Source organism: Carcharodon carcharias, chromosome 22, assembly GCF_017639515.1.
Source record: "Carcharodon carcharias isolate sCarCar2 chromosome 22, sCarCar2.pri, whole genome shotgun sequence".
NCBI classification, from domain to species: Eukaryota; Metazoa; Chordata; class Chondrichthyes; order Lamniformes; family Lamnidae; genus Carcharodon; species Carcharodon carcharias.
Genome location: NC_054488.1, coordinates 59,894,617 through 59,913,274, shown reverse-complemented (window position 1 = coordinate 59,913,274; position 18,658 = coordinate 59,894,617). Strand labels below are relative to the sequence as shown.

Sequence of the window (18,658 nt, the reverse complement as noted above, 5' to 3'; positions counted from 1 at the left end):
GCAGTAGCCTCTGCCTATTGTCCAATTACCTACAATTAATCGGAAAGTAAAAACTCACTCAAACCTCAAACAGCGGCATGTAAAATCTTGGGCCTAGTGAAGGAGATTGAGATCGAGTAGGCAGAACAGAAGGAAGAATGACAGAACTGTAGCCTTTGCAGGCTAAATCACATTGTAACATCAATGTGAATTACTCAGTCATACAAGTAATGACACTGCCTGCGCCCACTGAACACCATCAGCTCCGGTAACAGCAGCCAGTCTCCTCCAATCCATCAATCATCATACAAACAGTCACCGAGCTTTGCAGATTTATGCAATGGTTCCTAAACAGTATTATAGAAAATACTGTCATCTTGGGGTGTAACTGTGGAGCAATCAATTCAATATGAACAGCCAGTGTGAACATTCCACTTCTTCTCAACCCTTAAGGTTTAACTTAATAAAAAGTGAGAACCTGTTGAATTTAAGAAATCCAATGAAGTTACTCATGAAATTTCAACACCGGGAAATGTCAAGTTGCAATCCATCCCCACACATATTACTGAAATCACATCTCTCAACTCCCAAGGCAAGCTAAAGAAAACAGAGTTAGGGGATTACTATACTTAATACTTTCGCTGCACAGTGAGGTTGAAACGGTTCACACCACCAGTGTGGAAGGAAGCTTGAACTGGTCACTTGCATGAATCCGTCAGATGGGAGTGGATTCATTCAAGGTTATTTTGGAAATGAAGGGCTGGCAGGAAGACAGAATGGCATCATCACCCACCTGGACCAAAGTCAAACACACTCTTTAATCTGCTAAGGCACTTTTTGGGCCGAGCCTGCAACCTCTTCACTCACCACTCAATGAGAGCAGGAGGAGAGGGTGGAGGTGAGCACCCATGGAGAGGTGTGGAGGTGAAAAGAGGGAGAAAACAAGACTTAAAAAAGGGAAATGTATGACTGGCAAATTATTGCGCAATTAAAATTGAACAGTGATTTCCATGCCAGAAATTAAAAATGTTGTTAAAGTTCAACAAAAAAAGTTGGAGTTTTGCTTTTTTTGTTCTTAAAGAAATATGCAACTTACCCACAGCAGGGCCATGCTTCTCAGTCAGCGTATCTGAGAGATGTTTAACTCGCAACTCGTGATCATGACCTGGTCAGATGTTAATTAGCAGAAACAAAGGGTTGATCCAGAGCTGCTGAAAGGACGGACTATGGGCACTTATGGAAACTCAGACAGGAACACCCTCTATTGCATTGACAGACTTTAGAAGGGAGTGCAAACTAACAAAAAAATGCTTTAAATAAATCTCTTAATATCAGTCCTATAGAGTTTTTTTTTAATTATTTTTAAATGTATACAGGACTTGGTTGGAGAGCTCACAAATTCACAAAAATATCAGGAAGGATGGCCGCAATGTTTGAAATCTCTTTCGAATCCATCGACTTTGCTCATCATGACTGGTTACACCAAAAACGCAACTTAAGCTTTCTCTACTAGATTATCTTGGTGCTGTTGAATCTATAGTGAAGACCAGGGGTAGTCTTCAGGTGAAATGGGTTATTCCACTGTGGAATAATTGGCTAGGATATGCTAGACAATTTATTGCCCATTTTAAATATGTTCCGTCCTTATTTTAACATATTTATATTGGAAATTGACAATGTAAAATGGTTACACTGTAATTGCATCCTCCTACCAGTAGTGGTGCTGCAACGCTTCCGCTGGGAAGTGTTCTAATTACAGTATCTATATAAGCAGGCTACTCTAAATGTGAATCTGGGAATATATAATTGGAAATTGTTGACAAAATATTTTAGCTTTGTGCTACAGTAAAGTAGATATTATAGAACCAACAAAAAAAGAAGCGATTCTAGAATACTCTCTGCAGCTAGTGATGCACAATTGGCCCAATTAGCTCTAAAATACCCTCTATCACTAGTGCAATGGAACGTTCTCCATTCACTTCTATATTTCTATTCCTATCCTAGACAGGGCTCACCAACCAACATTCCTCTTCCTCACATGCTGACTAACAATGACTTCGGTGCGAACTAAGCCTGAATATAGCAGAAATTCTCCTCTGCAGATTCTTGTAAGATTCAAACTCCCATCTAAAGTTTTCCAGAGGCATAGATTAGGTAAGGTGTGCAAAAGTTGCAATAGAGTTAGAATACTTTTTAATGAAAACAGCAGATGTGGTTAATGAAAAAGCGAGACTTTGCAGAAAAAAGCCAAAAGAAGTGCACCCAGGGACAAGGAAATGATTACCTTCAGTGGGAGTGAGATTAGAAACACCCTTTTTGCCATCCAGCCCATGCTGAGAATATTGTTTCAGAAGTTTCTGAGCCTTACGAATTGTGCCTGTTACCACGGTGATGCAGAAAAGACAAGACCTAGGCAAATCAGTGTGAAACACCAGATCCCTGCCACCAACACCACACTACATTAGGAGTACTTGCTAGTAAATTCTCACACCAAGACAGAAATTAAAGCAAAAACAAAAAGCTTCTTAAATCAGAATGGACACCACAAAATAAAAACTTAGAAACAGAACAAATCATACAAAGTTAGACAATGGTTTAACAATATTAAATAGGTTATGTTACATTACATTTAAAAATAATTTCTTATCTTTACCATTCATAAACCAACATAGCCTTAGATATTAACAAAAAAGTATTTCTAATTATTACATGCTGACTGCAATTCAAACCCGTGAATTCTATCCACCCGAGATTTCTGGTACCATCTAATCAAATATTTTGAAGAAAGAAAACTCTGGAGAAATGTAAAGAGCTGGAGAACAAGCTTCGGCTCCCTTATACATGGGAGTGCAACTTAGAAACTGGAATTTGCAATATCTATAACATACTCACTCCTCTACCCACCAACCCCGCATACAGTTCAACACTCACATACTAGGTTAACTAGGTATCGATAACCGAGATAGGAGGTATTATTGTGGGAGAAAAAAATGCAGAACATACTCAGCAGATCATGCAGCCTCTGTGGAGAGACAGAAGAGTTAAGTTTCAGGTCTGTGACCTTTCATCAGAACTGAGGAAGGGTCCCAGGCCTGAAACATTAACTCTGTTTCTCTCCAGATGCTGCCTGATCTGCTGAGTATTTCTGGCATTGTGTGTTTTTATTTCAGATTTCCAGCATCTGCAGTACTTTGCTTTGGTATTATCATGGACACCGATTCGCATTTTTGATTAAGTCTCCACTGGCTTTGAGCAGACAACTTAAGTGGTAATTATAGAAATAGCAGGGTCTGGGCTACTAACTAACCAACGACATATTAACTGCCCACTGGCCTGTTTTCTTGTCGGATTAAAATCTACCCCCACTCCCACAATGTACACAGTACACAAGAGAGGGAGTAATTGTATCTTCAGCCCAGAACATCCATTATTGCCCTTTAACAAACAGAGATGAGGGCACCTTCTTCCATTCATTAGTGCTAGCAACAGAGGCGTCCACATTGTACATCAGCATTAACAAATATAACCGTCATGTGTCACAATCCTGCAAGTGACAATCAACTTTTTAAATACGGCAAAGGCATAAACAGGCCATCAACATCCAATTACTAATCTGTGGAAAGCTCCTCTCCAAACAATAAAAACATACCCTGAGCAAATTTCATTTCTCCAAAGTTTTCTGACTTTTTTTTTTAAGATTCTTAATGGTGCCAAGTCCACTAAGTTAGTCAGCTTTAAAGATTGCACAGCAACATTTTGCATAAGCCATAAGCTTTCAATAAGACAAACTGGCAAAATTTCTTCCTGCAATAGAGCTTAACATGTGCCACACGCAGTGGCCACAATACTTGGTCAGGCAGAGAGTGGCGAGGCTTAAAAGGGCACACATACAAGCGTGGTTTACCTGGGATGTAGACTGTCATTCATCAACATAAAATGAAAATTTAAAAGAAAAATAGTTAGTGGAGAATTATAAAAGAACAAGAGAAAAAGAAACAAAATCAATTACGAGAGGGAAGCAAAAATCGTAACTTTTCAGCAGTAACAGATTCTGATTTTAGGAAAGAATTTTTAAAAAGGCCTTCCATAACAAACTTGCTTGAAGTATAGAAACACGTTGGGAGAAATAGGAACATTTTAAAATGACAGCGAAATTACTGACCTGGTCTCTTGATGGCTTTTTTGCTGGGGGTGTCTTTCCTTTTGTTCTGAATAGCAGGAGAGTACAGTACACCAGAGGACGAGCTGTTCTTGCGGAAATGCTCTTTCAGGCCTTTGATTGATCGGTCTAACTGATTAGAGCGGATCTGATAGTACACATTCATGAAATCTGCAAGGGAGAAGCAGTACAAGCCGGGACTGAAGCAGTGATTCAAACTCCAGGAGTGATTAACTATCCCCCCCACTTCCTTTTCTTAACACTCAACATCTGGCTAGAGTAATTATAAAGTTACTACATCATTTGATATTTTGACAGATTTATTTATTTGAAAATCAAATGTAAACAGCACCTGAAGGCCACGCTTTCTCTCATTGCCCATTATAATCAGTGAAACCACGAATGCACATTAGAGTTTGAGCAAGTTAGATTAAAATGTTGGGTGAATGCTGACCAACTCTGATGAAAGAATTCACTAGATACTTAAGAGATGCTGACTGATCTGTGTGCATAATTCCAGTGGCATCAGCTCGGGAGGTTCCTTAACTGATTGCACTTGCACTTGATAATGAACGTTAGTTCCCTGAACACTTTACAACCAGTGATTATTTCTGAATGATTGAAGAGGGGAGAAAAGGTAGAGATGAGAGAAAGACAAACAGGAGATTAAGAAAAAAAAGAAAAAGTGAGATAAAGTAAAAAGAAAAGCAAGAGAAGTGAGAGAAAGCCTTTATGAAAAAGATGCCTTTCACAACCATATAACTGGCTAATAGAGCAGCCCAATTGGACACATGCAGAAGAGTAACTTTCAGAGAAGGTGAATACCAAAGGATACCTGCGCCCACGAAGCTATAACCCAGAAAAAAACATTTCTACCATAATATTTTTCATTACATTGAAACAGTGACCACACTTGAAAAAGTGCTTCATTGGTTGTAAAGCGTTTTGAGACAACCTGAAGGTTCCAAATTGCATTATCGAAATTAAAATTCTTTTTAAGGACATCACGCAATAGATAATTGACCTAGTCCCCACTCAACCCCACCACTCCCAATATGCATCGCTGGTATCATTCACATTAATGTGGCTGACAATAACCTCTCAAACTGGGGAACAGGAACCAAAGCCCAAGAAGGTATGGCAGCACCTGCTGAGTTTTTCCAGGTATTTTTATTTTTGTTTTGGATTTCCAGCATCCACAGTTTTTTGCTTTTTCCCAAGAAGGTATTCACCATTTTAAAAACAAACCGTTACATCAGTTTTACCTAGATTCCTTCCATATTCAACCAGCCACATCGAAATGCAGATCAAATCCTGCAGGATATTTTCAGGAAGATGTTCCAGTGTCACTTCATCTGCTGTCTCAATCTCATCGTCTCCTGCAACCAGGTCCAGGATGACGACAGACGGCACAGCTTTGCTATTGCGAGTAAGGAGATTTCGGAACTCGGACTCCAAAGATTCCTTGCCTTTTTCAAAAAGGAATTTCTGTAAAACATGATAATGTCCTTCAAAGAGTGGGAGTGTCATCCACTCTTCCTTCCCCCCACCCCCCCCCCCCGCCAACACAAATTTCTTTCAAAGAGGGGATCTCAGCTTCTTTATAAATGATAGCATCTTCTCATCTCCATGGCAGTTACATGCTCTGTCTAGTTGAAGTACAGAGGTGCTAAGGAACGGAACCTTCTACTTTTGACACTTAGTGTCGGAGTCGTGTTATTTCCAGTCTGATGCACAGTAATGCTCCTGGTGTACAGACCACCACTGTGGCCAACTTCCCCTTGTCTCCTAAAGACACCTACCATTGTTGGGATATGCTCCCACACATACTGGCAACCCTCAGCTACCTCACCGTGAACAACTAATCCTCACATGTCTATATAGATAGTGGCCGTCACCTTCCTATTTGACTGCAGGAGGTAAGATAGCCAAGTTTAATCGCCCATTCAAACTTGTCACTTATTTTCCAACGTGGGGGTGGTACAGTGAACAACAATTAGGATAATAATCTCTCTTGCCAAGTGGAGCAGCCCTAGCAAAAAGCAGAAACTGAGCCTTGCAACTTTTGAATCATCCAGCTTCATGCCATAACCCTGTTATGATCTTCATGGGGGAAACCACAAAGCAAAATAACTAAATCTGCTGAATGACCCCCAAATGAAGAAATTACCAATAAGATTTCACTTCTTGCAACATTTACTTTAACACTAATCAGAACCAATGTAAATTAAACATGAACAGGCAAATAATACGTCAAATAAAAAAGGGTAATTTCACTTTAAATAGGTCAATACAACAACAATACAGCGGTCACAAGGCCCCACATCACTCCCCGTAGACATGTGGCATCAGGTGTAATCTCTCAATCCTTCCAACTCAATCGATTCAGCCCTTGAGTTGCATTCACCATCAGTCTTGATGGCGTAGCGCTCAAGAGTTCCTTTTCAAACAAGCATCAGTATCCAGTTCAAAGTCTGGTCCTCTGATACAATCGCTCAACTCTTTTACATGCCTGAGCTATTCGCACTACTTTTTAGAATTCAGTCCCTTCTAGCTTGCTCGTACATCACTTCCGCAAGAGCTGCTGGGTTTCTACTTTTCTTGTTACTACCAAACAGAAAATCGACCATTTTATGGAGAGCTTTGCTGACTTCATCTCTCAAATTCTCTTCTTTCTATCTCCTGTCTCTTTATGACTGCATCTGTGCAATGATTCATTTCTCCTTCAGCTCTCCTTTGTGGTTGGCCACACACTGCTTCTGTATCTTAACTCCTTCCTGTTGGTATTACTTCCAAGTCAAGGGTTGCCAGCTCACGTGGTCCAGTATTTCTTATTATTCAAGAAAATTACAATTAATCCCTTTACAATTGATGCAAACTTTTAAAAGTCCTTTTCAAACATTTAGTCATTTGGTAATACAGGACTTGGGTATTTCTGAAAAAAAAAAAAGGATGTCAAAGCTTTTTGTCTTGCACTCATCAGGACACTTCACAACAATACCAATATAAGAGGAAAACAACATTTATACTGCATGAGAGTGCTGATTGGTTGGCAAGTGGACCCTGATTGGTTGAGCAGTTGCCATGAAGAATGCACCAGTTGATGGTGACTGCTGGTTAACTGTCAGCATTGTTTGAAATTTAAACCAGGCAGCTTGACCCTGATTGGTCAAGGCAATGCCCCCTGAGGAATGAGTCAACGAATATCTGTCACTTAATTTTGTTTAGCTGAAACAGGCACAACGTGTACACATGCTCTTTCCATCTGCAAAGAACAGGGCCCTGTGTATTAATATATGTAGCTTCCAGAACATGCGAATGCACCACATTGCAAGCCACACTGAATCTTAAATTGGTTGTCAGTGTAACTCTTGGCACAATGAAGATTATTTAGCTGTTGTCCAATCGCGGAATCACATCTAATGTTGGACACTGTATTTTGAGTTTTGCAAGCACAGACTGGCAGATTTCTCAACTTGTGGGGGTTCTCCACCACAATCTACCACAAGCCTACCTTCACTGGTCAATATACGCGTTGGGATTCTTACAGTTCTACATGCTATAAGATTGGTCTTGTCGGCAATCTTGTAAATAAGGCCAGAGCCATTGACTATGCAAGCTTGATGCTGAAATAGGGACATCAAAGGCATCCTGCAGGATAATGATGACCTGATTAGTTCATCTCGCGCTGCACATCACGCAAACTCATGAACAGGCCTAAGACCATCACTTTCGGCCCTGAAAAATGCCCAGTCTACCCCAGATTACCCTGGAAGGGCAAAGCATCCCAAAAATTTGAGCAATGGGTGAAGCTAGCTGTTTCACGCTGCTACAATGCAGCAGCAACACAAGTGGTATTCACCATTAGCAGGATGCTGCCGTCAAGCCGAAATGACAACGTCGTGCCATCACACAAATGAGTAATGTGCTAGATGAATTTCAGTGCCACTGTGACACTAGGTACATGTCCCATATCAAACAGCATGTCCTAGCCGCTGTTCACAACAGGCAAGCTACAGACTGTACCCAATCAGCCCATGCTTGCAAAACTCAAATCAGTGTCCAACATTAGATGTGATTCTGTGATTGGACAACATTTGTTAAAAAAATTCTCAGTGTGCCACGAATTACGCTGACAACCAATTTAAGATTGTCAGTCGGACTCGCAGTGTGGTGCATTTGCCTGTACTGGAAGCTACATATATTAACACACAGGGCCCTGTTCTTTGCAGACATTGTGCCTGTTTCAGCTGAACAAAATAAGTGACAGCCATTCGCTAACTCATCCCTCTGGTCAAGGCATCGCCCAATCAGGGTCGAGCTGCCTGGTTTAAATTTCAAACAATGTTGGCAATTAATTCTCAGTCGCCATCAACTGGTGCATTTTCCATGGCAACATCTCTACCAGAGTCCACTTGCCAACCAATCAGCTCTCTCATACAGTTTAAATGTTGTTTTCCCCTTAGATTGGTATTCTTACGAAGTCCTGATGAGTGCAAGACAAAAAGCTTTGACATGACTCTTTTTTTCAGCAATTTTCAAACGTTCTTAAAAACAATTGCAGGTGCCACAGACATAGTCAAGAAATTACAAATTGTACTTACTATACTGCTTCCAGGACAAAGGTCATCACACTGCATTCACCCAGCAAGTCATTACAGGAGGTCTGACACTTGCATTTCCCACACCAGCCAAGATGGTGACCTTGGAAACTGGGAATTTATACACTAAACACACACAGGCTGCAGGTTCCAGTTACGAAGCAAGCCATTTTCACACAAGGATCCTTGCAGCCAGCAGAGGAAGAGGCTCCCAGCCCATCACCAGTCTGACTTAGTTCCAAACTCAGGTTCCAGAAGTGAAAATACAATGTTCTAATCAACTATCCGAACCAATCTTTTGACAGTATTTGCTCTAAGTTAGTATTTTAGATTTTTAAAAATAACTAATTATGTATCCCCTAATCAATCCAGGCTTGGAACAGTGGCGGGCGGGGGGGGGGGGGGGGGGGGTGGGGGGGGGGTTGCTGAATGACTGACCCTACTTTCCCCAAGTAGAAGTAAAAGTCTATCACCGCATTTCACACCCAATTCACTCTTCAACCTACCACCCGATTTAGTTCAGGGCTGTCTGGATTGTTGTCCTGGAAGTATTCCACTGCTTTCTGAATTCTCGCCATACAGCTCAGGTACTCCTCCAGTCTTCCAGCAGGACTGATTAGATAGATGGCAGGAGAGAGAGACAATGAAATGGTGTCAATAAAACCTGCAACTTGAAAAGAAGAATGCAATTTCCTGCCTTGCTCCCCTCAAAAGAATGCCCGTACTACCCCTCTTGACTGGACAATGTGAAGGTCAAATCACTGAGGAGGACAATCAGTGTAGTGAAAGGTCCCTCAATAGCATTTTGAGCTGTATGGAAATTTGCACTGTTTTACTGCAGAGAAGAGAAAATGACCATGATAAAGTCAGTAATTTTTATCTTAATATAACTGTTGTTTCCCCATCCCCACTGCTGGTTCATTCTGTATATGGATTATACAGTGAAACAACTCTCAGATATAGATTTTTTGAAGTTAGATTGAACTGTCAGATAATATGGCAAGTAAAATGACAAGCCAAGCTGAAAAGGTCAAATCATAGCTGCAGTAGTTAGATACAGCTGTGCCAAGTAGTAGCCTATTTAACAATGTTTTCAAGGCCAAACTACAGTCAGATTGTCTTAATTGTAGACAGAAAATTAATTGGATACATTTTGAGCAATCACCCAACGTGCGACCATGGGGAATTTTAACAGAAGATGCAATTTTGATGTCACATCAGACCAGTAAAACATTTGAACTAGAAACACATGTTAATTAGCAGAACCAGAAGAGGTTGATCAGAGCTGCTGAGAGGACAGACTATGGCACATATGGAAATTCTGAGAAAGGAAAACCATCTATTACATTGACAGCTTTTAGAGGGGAATATAATCTAACAAATTAATGCTTTAAACAAATCTCTCGATACCAGGTTTTACACACAGGTCTAGAGGCTGGAAATGGGCAATAAATACATGGTTCAGAAAGTCCATGTATACGATGAATAATGCTGCAGTCTAATAGCTAATTATATAGCTTAAGCTAATTTGGAGTTAACATCCAATGGAGCAGGGCAGATTCTTAGGAGCATCCAAGAATTGTCTCTCAAGCCCTTACAGGGTGTGTGCCTTGTGTAACCCATAAGACAAACACTGTACTTCAATGGTGAGACGAGTAAATGGGGAGAAAAAATAGAAGGAGACAAGAATAATTATGGTCCCTGTGGGGGTGCTCCCACTGGCACTCAGCTAAGAGCCGGGTACTGGAGATTCAAGGCAAAAGACAAAAGCAGAAGCAATTGTACAATGGGTGAGCGGCGAAGGAACAGTCTCCACAGCTCTGGCAGCCGTGTCTTTAGCTGTCTAGAGCCTCAGCGCTGGAAACCCCCATCCCCACTCACCCCCACAAAGCTCTCCTTCTTTAAGGTCCCCTTAAATCCAGGTGGTCAAAAGCTATTAGAATGGTTCTCTATTTGGCTCTGTCCAATTTTGGTCCGATCAAATTCCTGTGAAGCACCTTGGGCAGTTTTACTATACTTGAGGCACTATATAATTAAAAGGGATTGCTGATGACCAGCATGAACAGTCAGCAAATGAAATTAACTTCAACACTCTAATTCTGCTCACCCTTCTTTAATGATCTTCTCTGTGTCCTTGGCCACGTGATAATAGCTGATGACGTGATCCAAACAAGACAGTGTTTTATCCACATTATCCTGCAGGCGCTGCAGGTTTTCTGTCTGCTTGTGGACTGGAATGATAGAATTCTCCAACTGCATCAGTCGGCTTTCAAACGATGAAAGGATGGAAACCTGGAAATAAGAGATGGAGCAAACAGATTTTGATGCTTTCCAATGCAATCTCCCTCCCAGCCCCTTCTCAGGAGACTGTCAACAGTCCCCCAACTGCTTCATGCAGGTGGCCATTATTCTTACGGAACCAATGAGTACTGGCAGGTTGCTGAAGCACAAGGCAGATGGCAACATTCATTCTTACAATTCATTCTGGAATATGAATAGGTTGAGCACAAATTCTAGCTGACACTGAGGGAATGCTGCACTGCCGGAAGTGCCATCTTTTTGATGAGGCACTAAACCGTAGCCCCACTTTGGTGGATGCAAAAGATCCCACAGTATTGAGGAAGAGTAAGGGTATGCTCCTTGGTTTCCTGGTCAATCATTTTCTCTGAATCAACATCACTAAAACAGGTTGCCCGATCAGTATCTCATCACTATCTATGGGAGCTTGCTGTGCATAAATTGTCTGACATGTTTCCTACACTGCAACAGTTACAGTACTTCATTGGCTGTAAAATGTTAGAGGTGTCCCGAGGTTACATAAGTCTTTCTTCCCAGGACAGAGCTCTGCAGAGAAGTATATGGTTAGGTTGCTGCACTTGTAATCCTGAGCATTGAGTTAATAATCCAGAGAATGGGAGTTCAGATCCCACAGTCGTTCAAAAATTTGATTTGAGTTTTTAAAAAAACCTGGAAGTACAAGCTGGTCTCAGTAAAAGCTGCCCTGAAGTTATCCAATTTTCGCCAAAACCAAACTGGTTCACGAAAGCCCTTTGAAGGAAACTTGGCATCCGTACCCCATCTGGGCTTATATGTGACTTCAGTTCTCACACCATCATGGCTGACTCTTTAACTGCTCTCTGAAGTGACCTAGCAAAGCAGCCAGTTAGTTACATCCAGAGCAACTAGTGATGGGGAATAAATGTCATGCTCACATTCTGAGAACAAATTTTAAAGAAGCCATTCAGTGTGGGAACCCCAGTTTCTCTCAATATCCTGGGACAGGGGATAAACTGTAATACCCACAGCATAATCCCAGGTCAAATGTGAGATCCTCCTATGTGAAATGACAATGTGAGACACTGCCATTTAGCACGTGTGCATGACTCACAGCTAAATCAGTCTCTGCTGTGTTTTTCACACCCTCCCTCCTTCCCTAACAGCCCATTAACCTGTCAAAGCTCACTGACCACCCACTCAGCATAGCAGGCAGCAATGCTTCAAATATAGAAAATGCTGATTTAAACCTGAAGTGAAATGAGCTTACCATATTTTTTGTCAGTTGGTCACTTTTTTCCAAGCTCTCTCTTATGAATGACAAGGTTTCCTGCTCCTGTTTATAAGACCCAAAAATTGTAAATGTATAATCAATTAGACACTTCAGCACTTGCTGCTTAATCATCAACACAATGGCAGTGGAACTTCATTAATGTAGCAGTTGGGAGCATTGTAGGAAAGTGTGGGGACATCAGTCTCCCTTCACAACACTACCCCCACCCCTCAACAGCCTACTGAAATCCTCATACAATGAATGAGTGAGGTGGCAGAGAGCTCTGTAAACTCAGGGAACAAACAGGAGCTGCAGGTCAGAAGGTACCAAAAGAGAAGATTGAACTGAAGGTGGCACAAGGAATTGGTATTAACAAGCAAGGGTTTATGATTACCTACACAAATTCTTCACCTTACCAAACAGACCAGCAACTTTTAAAAAGTTATCCCTCCTGCATATAAGGAATTCCCAGAACATGGCAAACTAGAAGTTATCAAGCACATACGAAGCTTTTTAAGGAGGCTTTAAATGGAAAGGCAAGAAACCTTGCCCATTGAAAGCATTCGATTGTAGAGATCAATGATAAAGGTCAGGGAACAAGTTACCTAGTTCCCACTTGTCCAGAGAACGATGTGTTGCAGTTTGTGGGAACAGGAACAAAATAGGCATTAACATTTTAAAAAAAGTTTGGCTCTGCTCACAGATAAATGCACCCACTCCTGATCACTATTCAGTGACTGCACTAAACTAACCTGTTGGCGCTTGGTGTTCAGTTCACTTGGAGAGTTGCTGTCCTCAGTAATCATCAGTACATTCAAGAGAGGAGCAGAGAATTGTTCCTTCCTTTTGCTCATTCCCTAACCAGCCAATCAAAGACCTCAGATAGCTCTCTACAGCCACCTGTACTCATGCCCTGGTCATTCTTTTCATATAAATCTCAATGATACTTGACTATGGAAAGTATCAAAGCTGAGCACAAACCAGTGCAGAGGGGTCAACAGTAGTTTCCCAACTGGTGAGATGAGCTAACTCGACACAGACTGGAATTCACCAACAACCCATTTGTATAGTGCCTTCAACGTAATGAAACATTCAAATATATATTACGAAAGCATTACCAAACAAAGTATGACACAGAAGCACTTAAGGAGAGCTTGGTCAAAGAGGTTACGTTTTAAGGAAAGGAAGAAAACAAGGTAGAGGGGCTTACAGAGCAAATTCCAAAGCTTGGAACCTAGGCAGGTGAAGGCAGGGCCTAGGATGGAGTAATTGAAGTCAGGGATGCACAAGAGTCCAGAAATTGAACCTTGCCTGTAAGGTTTGGGGGATCACTGAGCAATGATTTTCAGCCAGTAACAATAACTAATTTATTTAAAAGAATGATGTTTCAATTAATTAACCAAGATCTGGTCAGAGTAAATAAGAACATAAGAAATAGGAAGAATAGGCCATTCAGTTCTTCAAGCCCACTCTGCCATTCAATGAGATCATGTCTAATCTTCTACTTCAACACCATTTTCCTGCACTATCCCTCTCTCCCTTGATGCTTTTAATATATAGAAATTCATTGATCGCAGTCTTGAACATACTCAACGACTGAACCTCCACAGGCTCTGGGGCAGAGAATTCCAAAGATTCGCCACCCCCTGAATGAAGAAATTCCTCCTCATCTCGGTCCTAAATGGCCCAATAGAATTTAAGTGTAGAATAATTCTTGTGTATGGAGAAAAGTATAGCATCTGGACATTGGTCTGAGCCCAAAAGAGTTACTGCTATATCCATATGTTTCAGGCTGTATACCACAGCAGCTCACTCCCAAATACTCAGGACACAATGGCAGTATAAATTTAGCAACTTTGCCTGAAACAGATGAGCAAACAAATAGTTTGCTTCATTTAGCAACTATAAGACAAAGAAACACCCTAGGGCATTTAATAAGAGAAGCAAAGAAAAAAGTGGATAGAGTCAGAGAGGAATTAGGAGAGTTGCAAAAAATGGATTTTTAAGGAGGGTCTTAAAGGAGGGGACTAGGGATGGAGAGAAGGGAGCATGTTGATTGCGGGGGGGGGGGGAAGAGAATGGCAGAAGGGTGATAGGTAAGCAGCTGAAAGCATGACCATCAGTGGGGCAAAGGAATGGGGATGACAAGAGGCCAGATTCAGAGATATGGAGAGTATTGGCAGGGGCAGGGAGTTGGCTGTAGAACTTGCAGGGATATGGAGAAATTATGCCTTGAATGGTATAAACATCTGGAAGAGAATTTTATTGACCTGGAGTCAATTTAGGTTGGTGTGCATGGAGTGATGGGTGAGCAGGACTTAACCCCTGATAGGGTACAGACAGCAGAGCTTTAGATGACTTGATGTTTATGGAGGGTGGAGGATTGGAGTCCGGTCAGAACACATTGAAATTGTCGAGTCTGGAGGTGTCAAAAGCATGGACAAGAGTTTTAGCAGCAGATGGACTAAGATGGGTGATGTTACAGAGGTAGAAGTGTGGAGTCTTTGTGATGAAGAGGATGTCATGTCACAAGTTCAACTCAATCAAATAGGACACAGGCTGCAAATAGTCTGGTTCAGTGTCAGGCAGCGGGCGAGGAGATGATGGAATCAGTGGCTGGAGAGCTAAGTTCATGATGGGGGTTGAAGACAATGGCTCCAGCTTTCCCAACATTTAAAAGGAGGAAATTGTTTTCATGACTGGATGCTGTTGGACAAGCAGGTTGATTAGGGCTGTAGAGGGGTTGCAAGAGGTCTGATCAATGTCTGGTTGAGATCAGCTGACTTGGCTCAGCCTCCAATTTGAACCACAGCCTTACTTTGTCTTTAATTCTGGCCGGATGTTGCATTTATATTCATCATTAGACACTCCACTTGTCTTTTTTTAAGCTTTCGCGAGTTTTCTGGGAATCATGGAGATTCAGTTGAGGAAATTTCAAGAAATGTACATTGGTGATTTCAAAATGAATTGTTTAAGAACAGCAACGTCTTCAAGATGGTGATGTTTAATATGTTCTATTTTCAGCTTATATAAATTGTCATTATCACTGACGCAATGAAAACTGTTCTTCATTCACTATCTTACCACTGCCCCACAATCCATCAAAAATAATCTGAATTGTCAGCTATGGCTCAGTGGGTAGCACTCTCAACTCTGAATCAAACAATTGTGGATTCAAGTCCCACATATTTCACAATATAGACTTAGAACTGAAGCAAAACAGTGGTAACACTATCCAAGAAAGGGAGGTAGCCAAAATGAAATAAAGACCCAAGTGAAGAAAAAGATTCAACTGTTGCTCCCCCACCCACCATCAGAGCCCCAGAGAAGCCCCCCCTCCCCTCCGCCTCAGTGCCCCAGAGAAGCCCCTCCCCTCTGCCTCAGTGCCCCAGAGGACCCCCCTCCCCTCTGCCCCAGAGAAGCCCCCTCCCCTCCGCCTCAGTGCCCCAGAGAAGCCCCCCCTCCCCTCTGCCCCAGTGCCCCAGAGAAGCCCCCTCCCCTCCACCTCAGTGCCCCAGAGAAGCCCCCTCCCCTCCGTGCCCCAGAGAAGCCCCCTCCCCTCCGCCTGTGCCCCAGAGAAGCCCCCTCTCCTCCGCCTGTGCCCCAGAGAAGCCCCCTCCCCTCCGCCTGTGCCCCAGAGAAGCCCCCTCCCCTCCGCCTGTGCCCCAGAGAAGCCCCCTCCCCTCCGCCTCAGTGCCCCAGAGAAGCCCCCTCCCCTCCGCCTCAGTGCCCCAGAGAAGCCCCCTCCCCTCCGCCCCAGTGCCCCAGAGAAGCCCCCTCCCCTCCGCCGCAGTGCCCCAGAGAAGCCCCTTCCCCTCCACCTCAGTGCCCCAGAGAAGCCCCCCTCCCCTCCGCCTCAGTGGCCCAGAGAAGCCCCCGCCCCTCCACTTCAGTGGCCCAGAGAAGCCCCCGCCCCTCCACTTCAGTGGCCCAGAGAAGCCCCCTCCCCTCCACTTCAGTGGCCCAGAGAAGCCCCCTCCCCTCCACTTCAGTGGCCCAGAGAAGCCCCCTCCCCTCCACTTCAGTGGCCCAGAGAAGCCCCCTCCCCTCCTCTTCAGTGGCCCAGAGAAGCCCCCTCCCCTCCTCTTCAGTGGCCCAGAGAAGCCCCCTCCCCTCCACCTCAGTGCCCCAGAGGACCCCCCTCCCCTCCACCTCAGTGCCCCAGAGGACCCCCCTCCCCTCTGCCCCAGAGAAGCCCCCCCTCCCCTCCGCCTCAGTGCCCCAGAGAAGCCCCCCCTCCCCTCCGCCTCAGTGCCCCAGAGAAGCCCCCCCTCCCCTCCACCTTAGTGCCCCAGAGAAGCCCCCCCTCCCCTCTGCCCCAGAGAAGCCCCCCCTCCCCTCCACCTCAGTGCCCCAGAGGACCCCCCTCCCCTCTGCCCCAGAGAAGCCCCCTCCCCTCTGCCTCAGTGCCCCAGAGGACCCCCCTCCCCTCTGCCCCAGAGAAGCCCCCTCCCCTCCGCCTCAGTGCCCCAGAGAAGCCCCCCCTCCCCTCTGCCCCAGAGAAGCCCCCTCCCCTCTGCCTCAGTGCCCCAGAGGACCCCCCTCCCCTCTGCCCCAGAGAAGCCCCCTCCCCTCCGCCTCAGTGCCCCAGAGAAGCCCCCCCTCCCCTCTGCCCCAGAGAAGCCCCCCCTCCCCTCTGCCCCAGTGCCCCAGAGAAGCCCCTCCGCCCCAGTGCCCCAGAGAATCCCCCCGCCCCTCCGCCCCAGAGAATCCCCCCCGCCCCTCCGCCCCAGAGAATCCCCCCCGCCCCTCCGCCCCAGAGAATCCCCCCCGCCCCTCCGCCCCAGAGAATCCCCCCCGCCCCTCCGCCCCAGAGAATCCCCCCCGCCCCTCCGCCCCAGAGAATCCCCCCCGCCCCTCCGCCCCAGAGAATCCCCCCCGCCCCTCCGCCCCAGTGCCCCAGAGAAGCCCCCCCGCCCCTCCGCCTCAGTGCCCCAGAGAAGCCCCCCCTCCCCTCCGCCTCAGTGCCCCAGAGAAGCCCCCCTCCCCTCCGCCTCAGTGCCCCAGAGAAGCCCGCCCTCCCCTCCGCCTCAGTGCCCCAGAGAAGCCCCCCCTCCCCTCCGCCTCAGTGCCCCAGAGAAGCCCCCCCTCCCCTCCGCCTCAGTGCCCCAGAGAAGCCCCCCCTCCCCTCCGCCTCAGTGCCCCAGAGAAGCCCCCCCTCCCCTCCGCCTCAGTGCCCCAGAGAAGCCCCCCCTCCCCTCCGCCTCAGTGCCCCAGAGAAGCCCCCCCTCCCCTCCGCCTCAGTGCCCCAGAGAAGCCCCCCCTCCCCTCCGCCTCAGTGCCCCAGAGAAGCCCCCCCTCCCCTCCGCCTCAGTGCCCCAGAGAAGCCCCCCTCCCCTCCGCCTCAGTGCCCCAGAGAAGCCCCCCCTCCCCTCCGCCTCAGTGCCCCAGAGAAGCCCCCTCCCCTCCGCCTCAGTGCCCCAGAGAAGCCCCCTCCCCTCCACTTCAGTGGCCCAGAGAAGCCCCCTCCCCTCCGCCTCAGTGCCCCAGAGAAGCCCCCTCCCCTCCGCCTCAGTGCCCCAGAGAAGCCCCCTCCCCTCCGCCTCAGTGCCCCAGAGGACCCCCCTCCCCTCTGCCCCAGAGAAGCCCCCTCCCCTCCGCCTCAGTGGCCCAGAGAAGCCCCCTCCCCTCCGCCTCAGTGCCCCAGAGAAGCCCCCCTCCCCTCCCCTCCGCCCCAGAGAAGCCCCCTCCCTCCCTCCCTCCCTCCCTCCCTCCCCTCCGCCTCAGAGCCCCAGAGAAGCCCTCTCCCCTCTGCCTCAGTACCCCTCCTACCTCAGCCACCCCTCCCCCTACTTCACTCAGCCCCATCCCTGGCCTGTTGCACCGCCCCTCCATTTACCTGCCGCAGTTTCTCCTCTATGTCTCTTTTCCTGGCCGAGGCGTCCTCAGTCGGTATCATGTTTGTCTCTATTATCCCTCCCTCCCGCTCTTCCTCTCACAGGCCGCAGGCTTTGTTGTCCTTCACTCTACACCCACTTCCGCCACGGCACTTCCGGTCCGTTGCCAGGTGACATCATCGCAGGGGGCGGGGATCGTTACCATGGTAACGGACCACTTGGTGCTGCATCTTCAGCTTTCCCTCTCTCTGAGGATTTACAACTTGTGCAGATGTTGATATGTTCCGGTATTTGTATCTATCTTACAGATGTTAATTTTCTGTGAAGAACGCAGCAGAATATATGGGAAAATTTGCCAGCCATCATTTTTTTTAAAGTCTTATTTCTGGTTACTTTGCCAAAAAAGCACAACTCCAATAATTCTCTCCACCAGTTCACCACTTTCCTCTTGACTGACTGATGTAGTGTCAGATTGAGCACTGTTGCTGCTGGTTGTGGGTTCTACAACAATAATCTGCATTTTTATTTAGCACCT

General features: G+C 45.7%; 1 protein-coding gene across 6 annotated transcripts in view; it reads right to left on the bottom strand.

The window, feature by feature from the left end:
- exoc7 (exocyst complex component 7) overlaps positions 1 to 18,284 on the bottom strand; it is a 31,751-nt gene extending 13,467 nt beyond the window's left edge. Inside the window, exons 1-9 of one of the 6 annotated variants that reach the window (XM_041217073.1) lie at positions 18,126 to 18,284; positions 12,284 to 12,349; positions 10,847 to 11,031; positions 9,246 to 9,351; positions 5,404 to 5,626; positions 4,142 to 4,309; positions 3,884 to 3,895; positions 2,264 to 2,356; positions 1,076 to 1,144 (exon numbers count right to left, since the gene is read on the bottom strand). In XM_041217073.1, coding sequence (XP_041073007.1) covers positions 1,076 to 1,144; positions 2,264 to 2,356; positions 3,884 to 3,895; positions 4,142 to 4,309; positions 5,404 to 5,626; positions 9,246 to 9,351; positions 10,847 to 11,031; positions 12,284 to 12,349; positions 18,126 to 18,185 — 982 coding nt within the window. In that variant the 5' untranslated portion in view covers positions 18,186 to 18,284. The remainder of the gene's footprint in view (positions 1 to 1,075; positions 1,145 to 2,263; positions 2,357 to 3,883; positions 3,896 to 4,141; positions 4,310 to 5,403; positions 5,627 to 9,245; positions 9,352 to 10,846; positions 11,032 to 12,283; positions 12,350 to 18,125) is intronic. The other 5 variants (XM_041217076.1, XM_041217074.1, XM_041217077.1 and 2 more) reach the window with 5 other exon arrangements.
- Between the last annotated feature and the right edge of the window lie 374 nt (positions 18,285 to 18,658).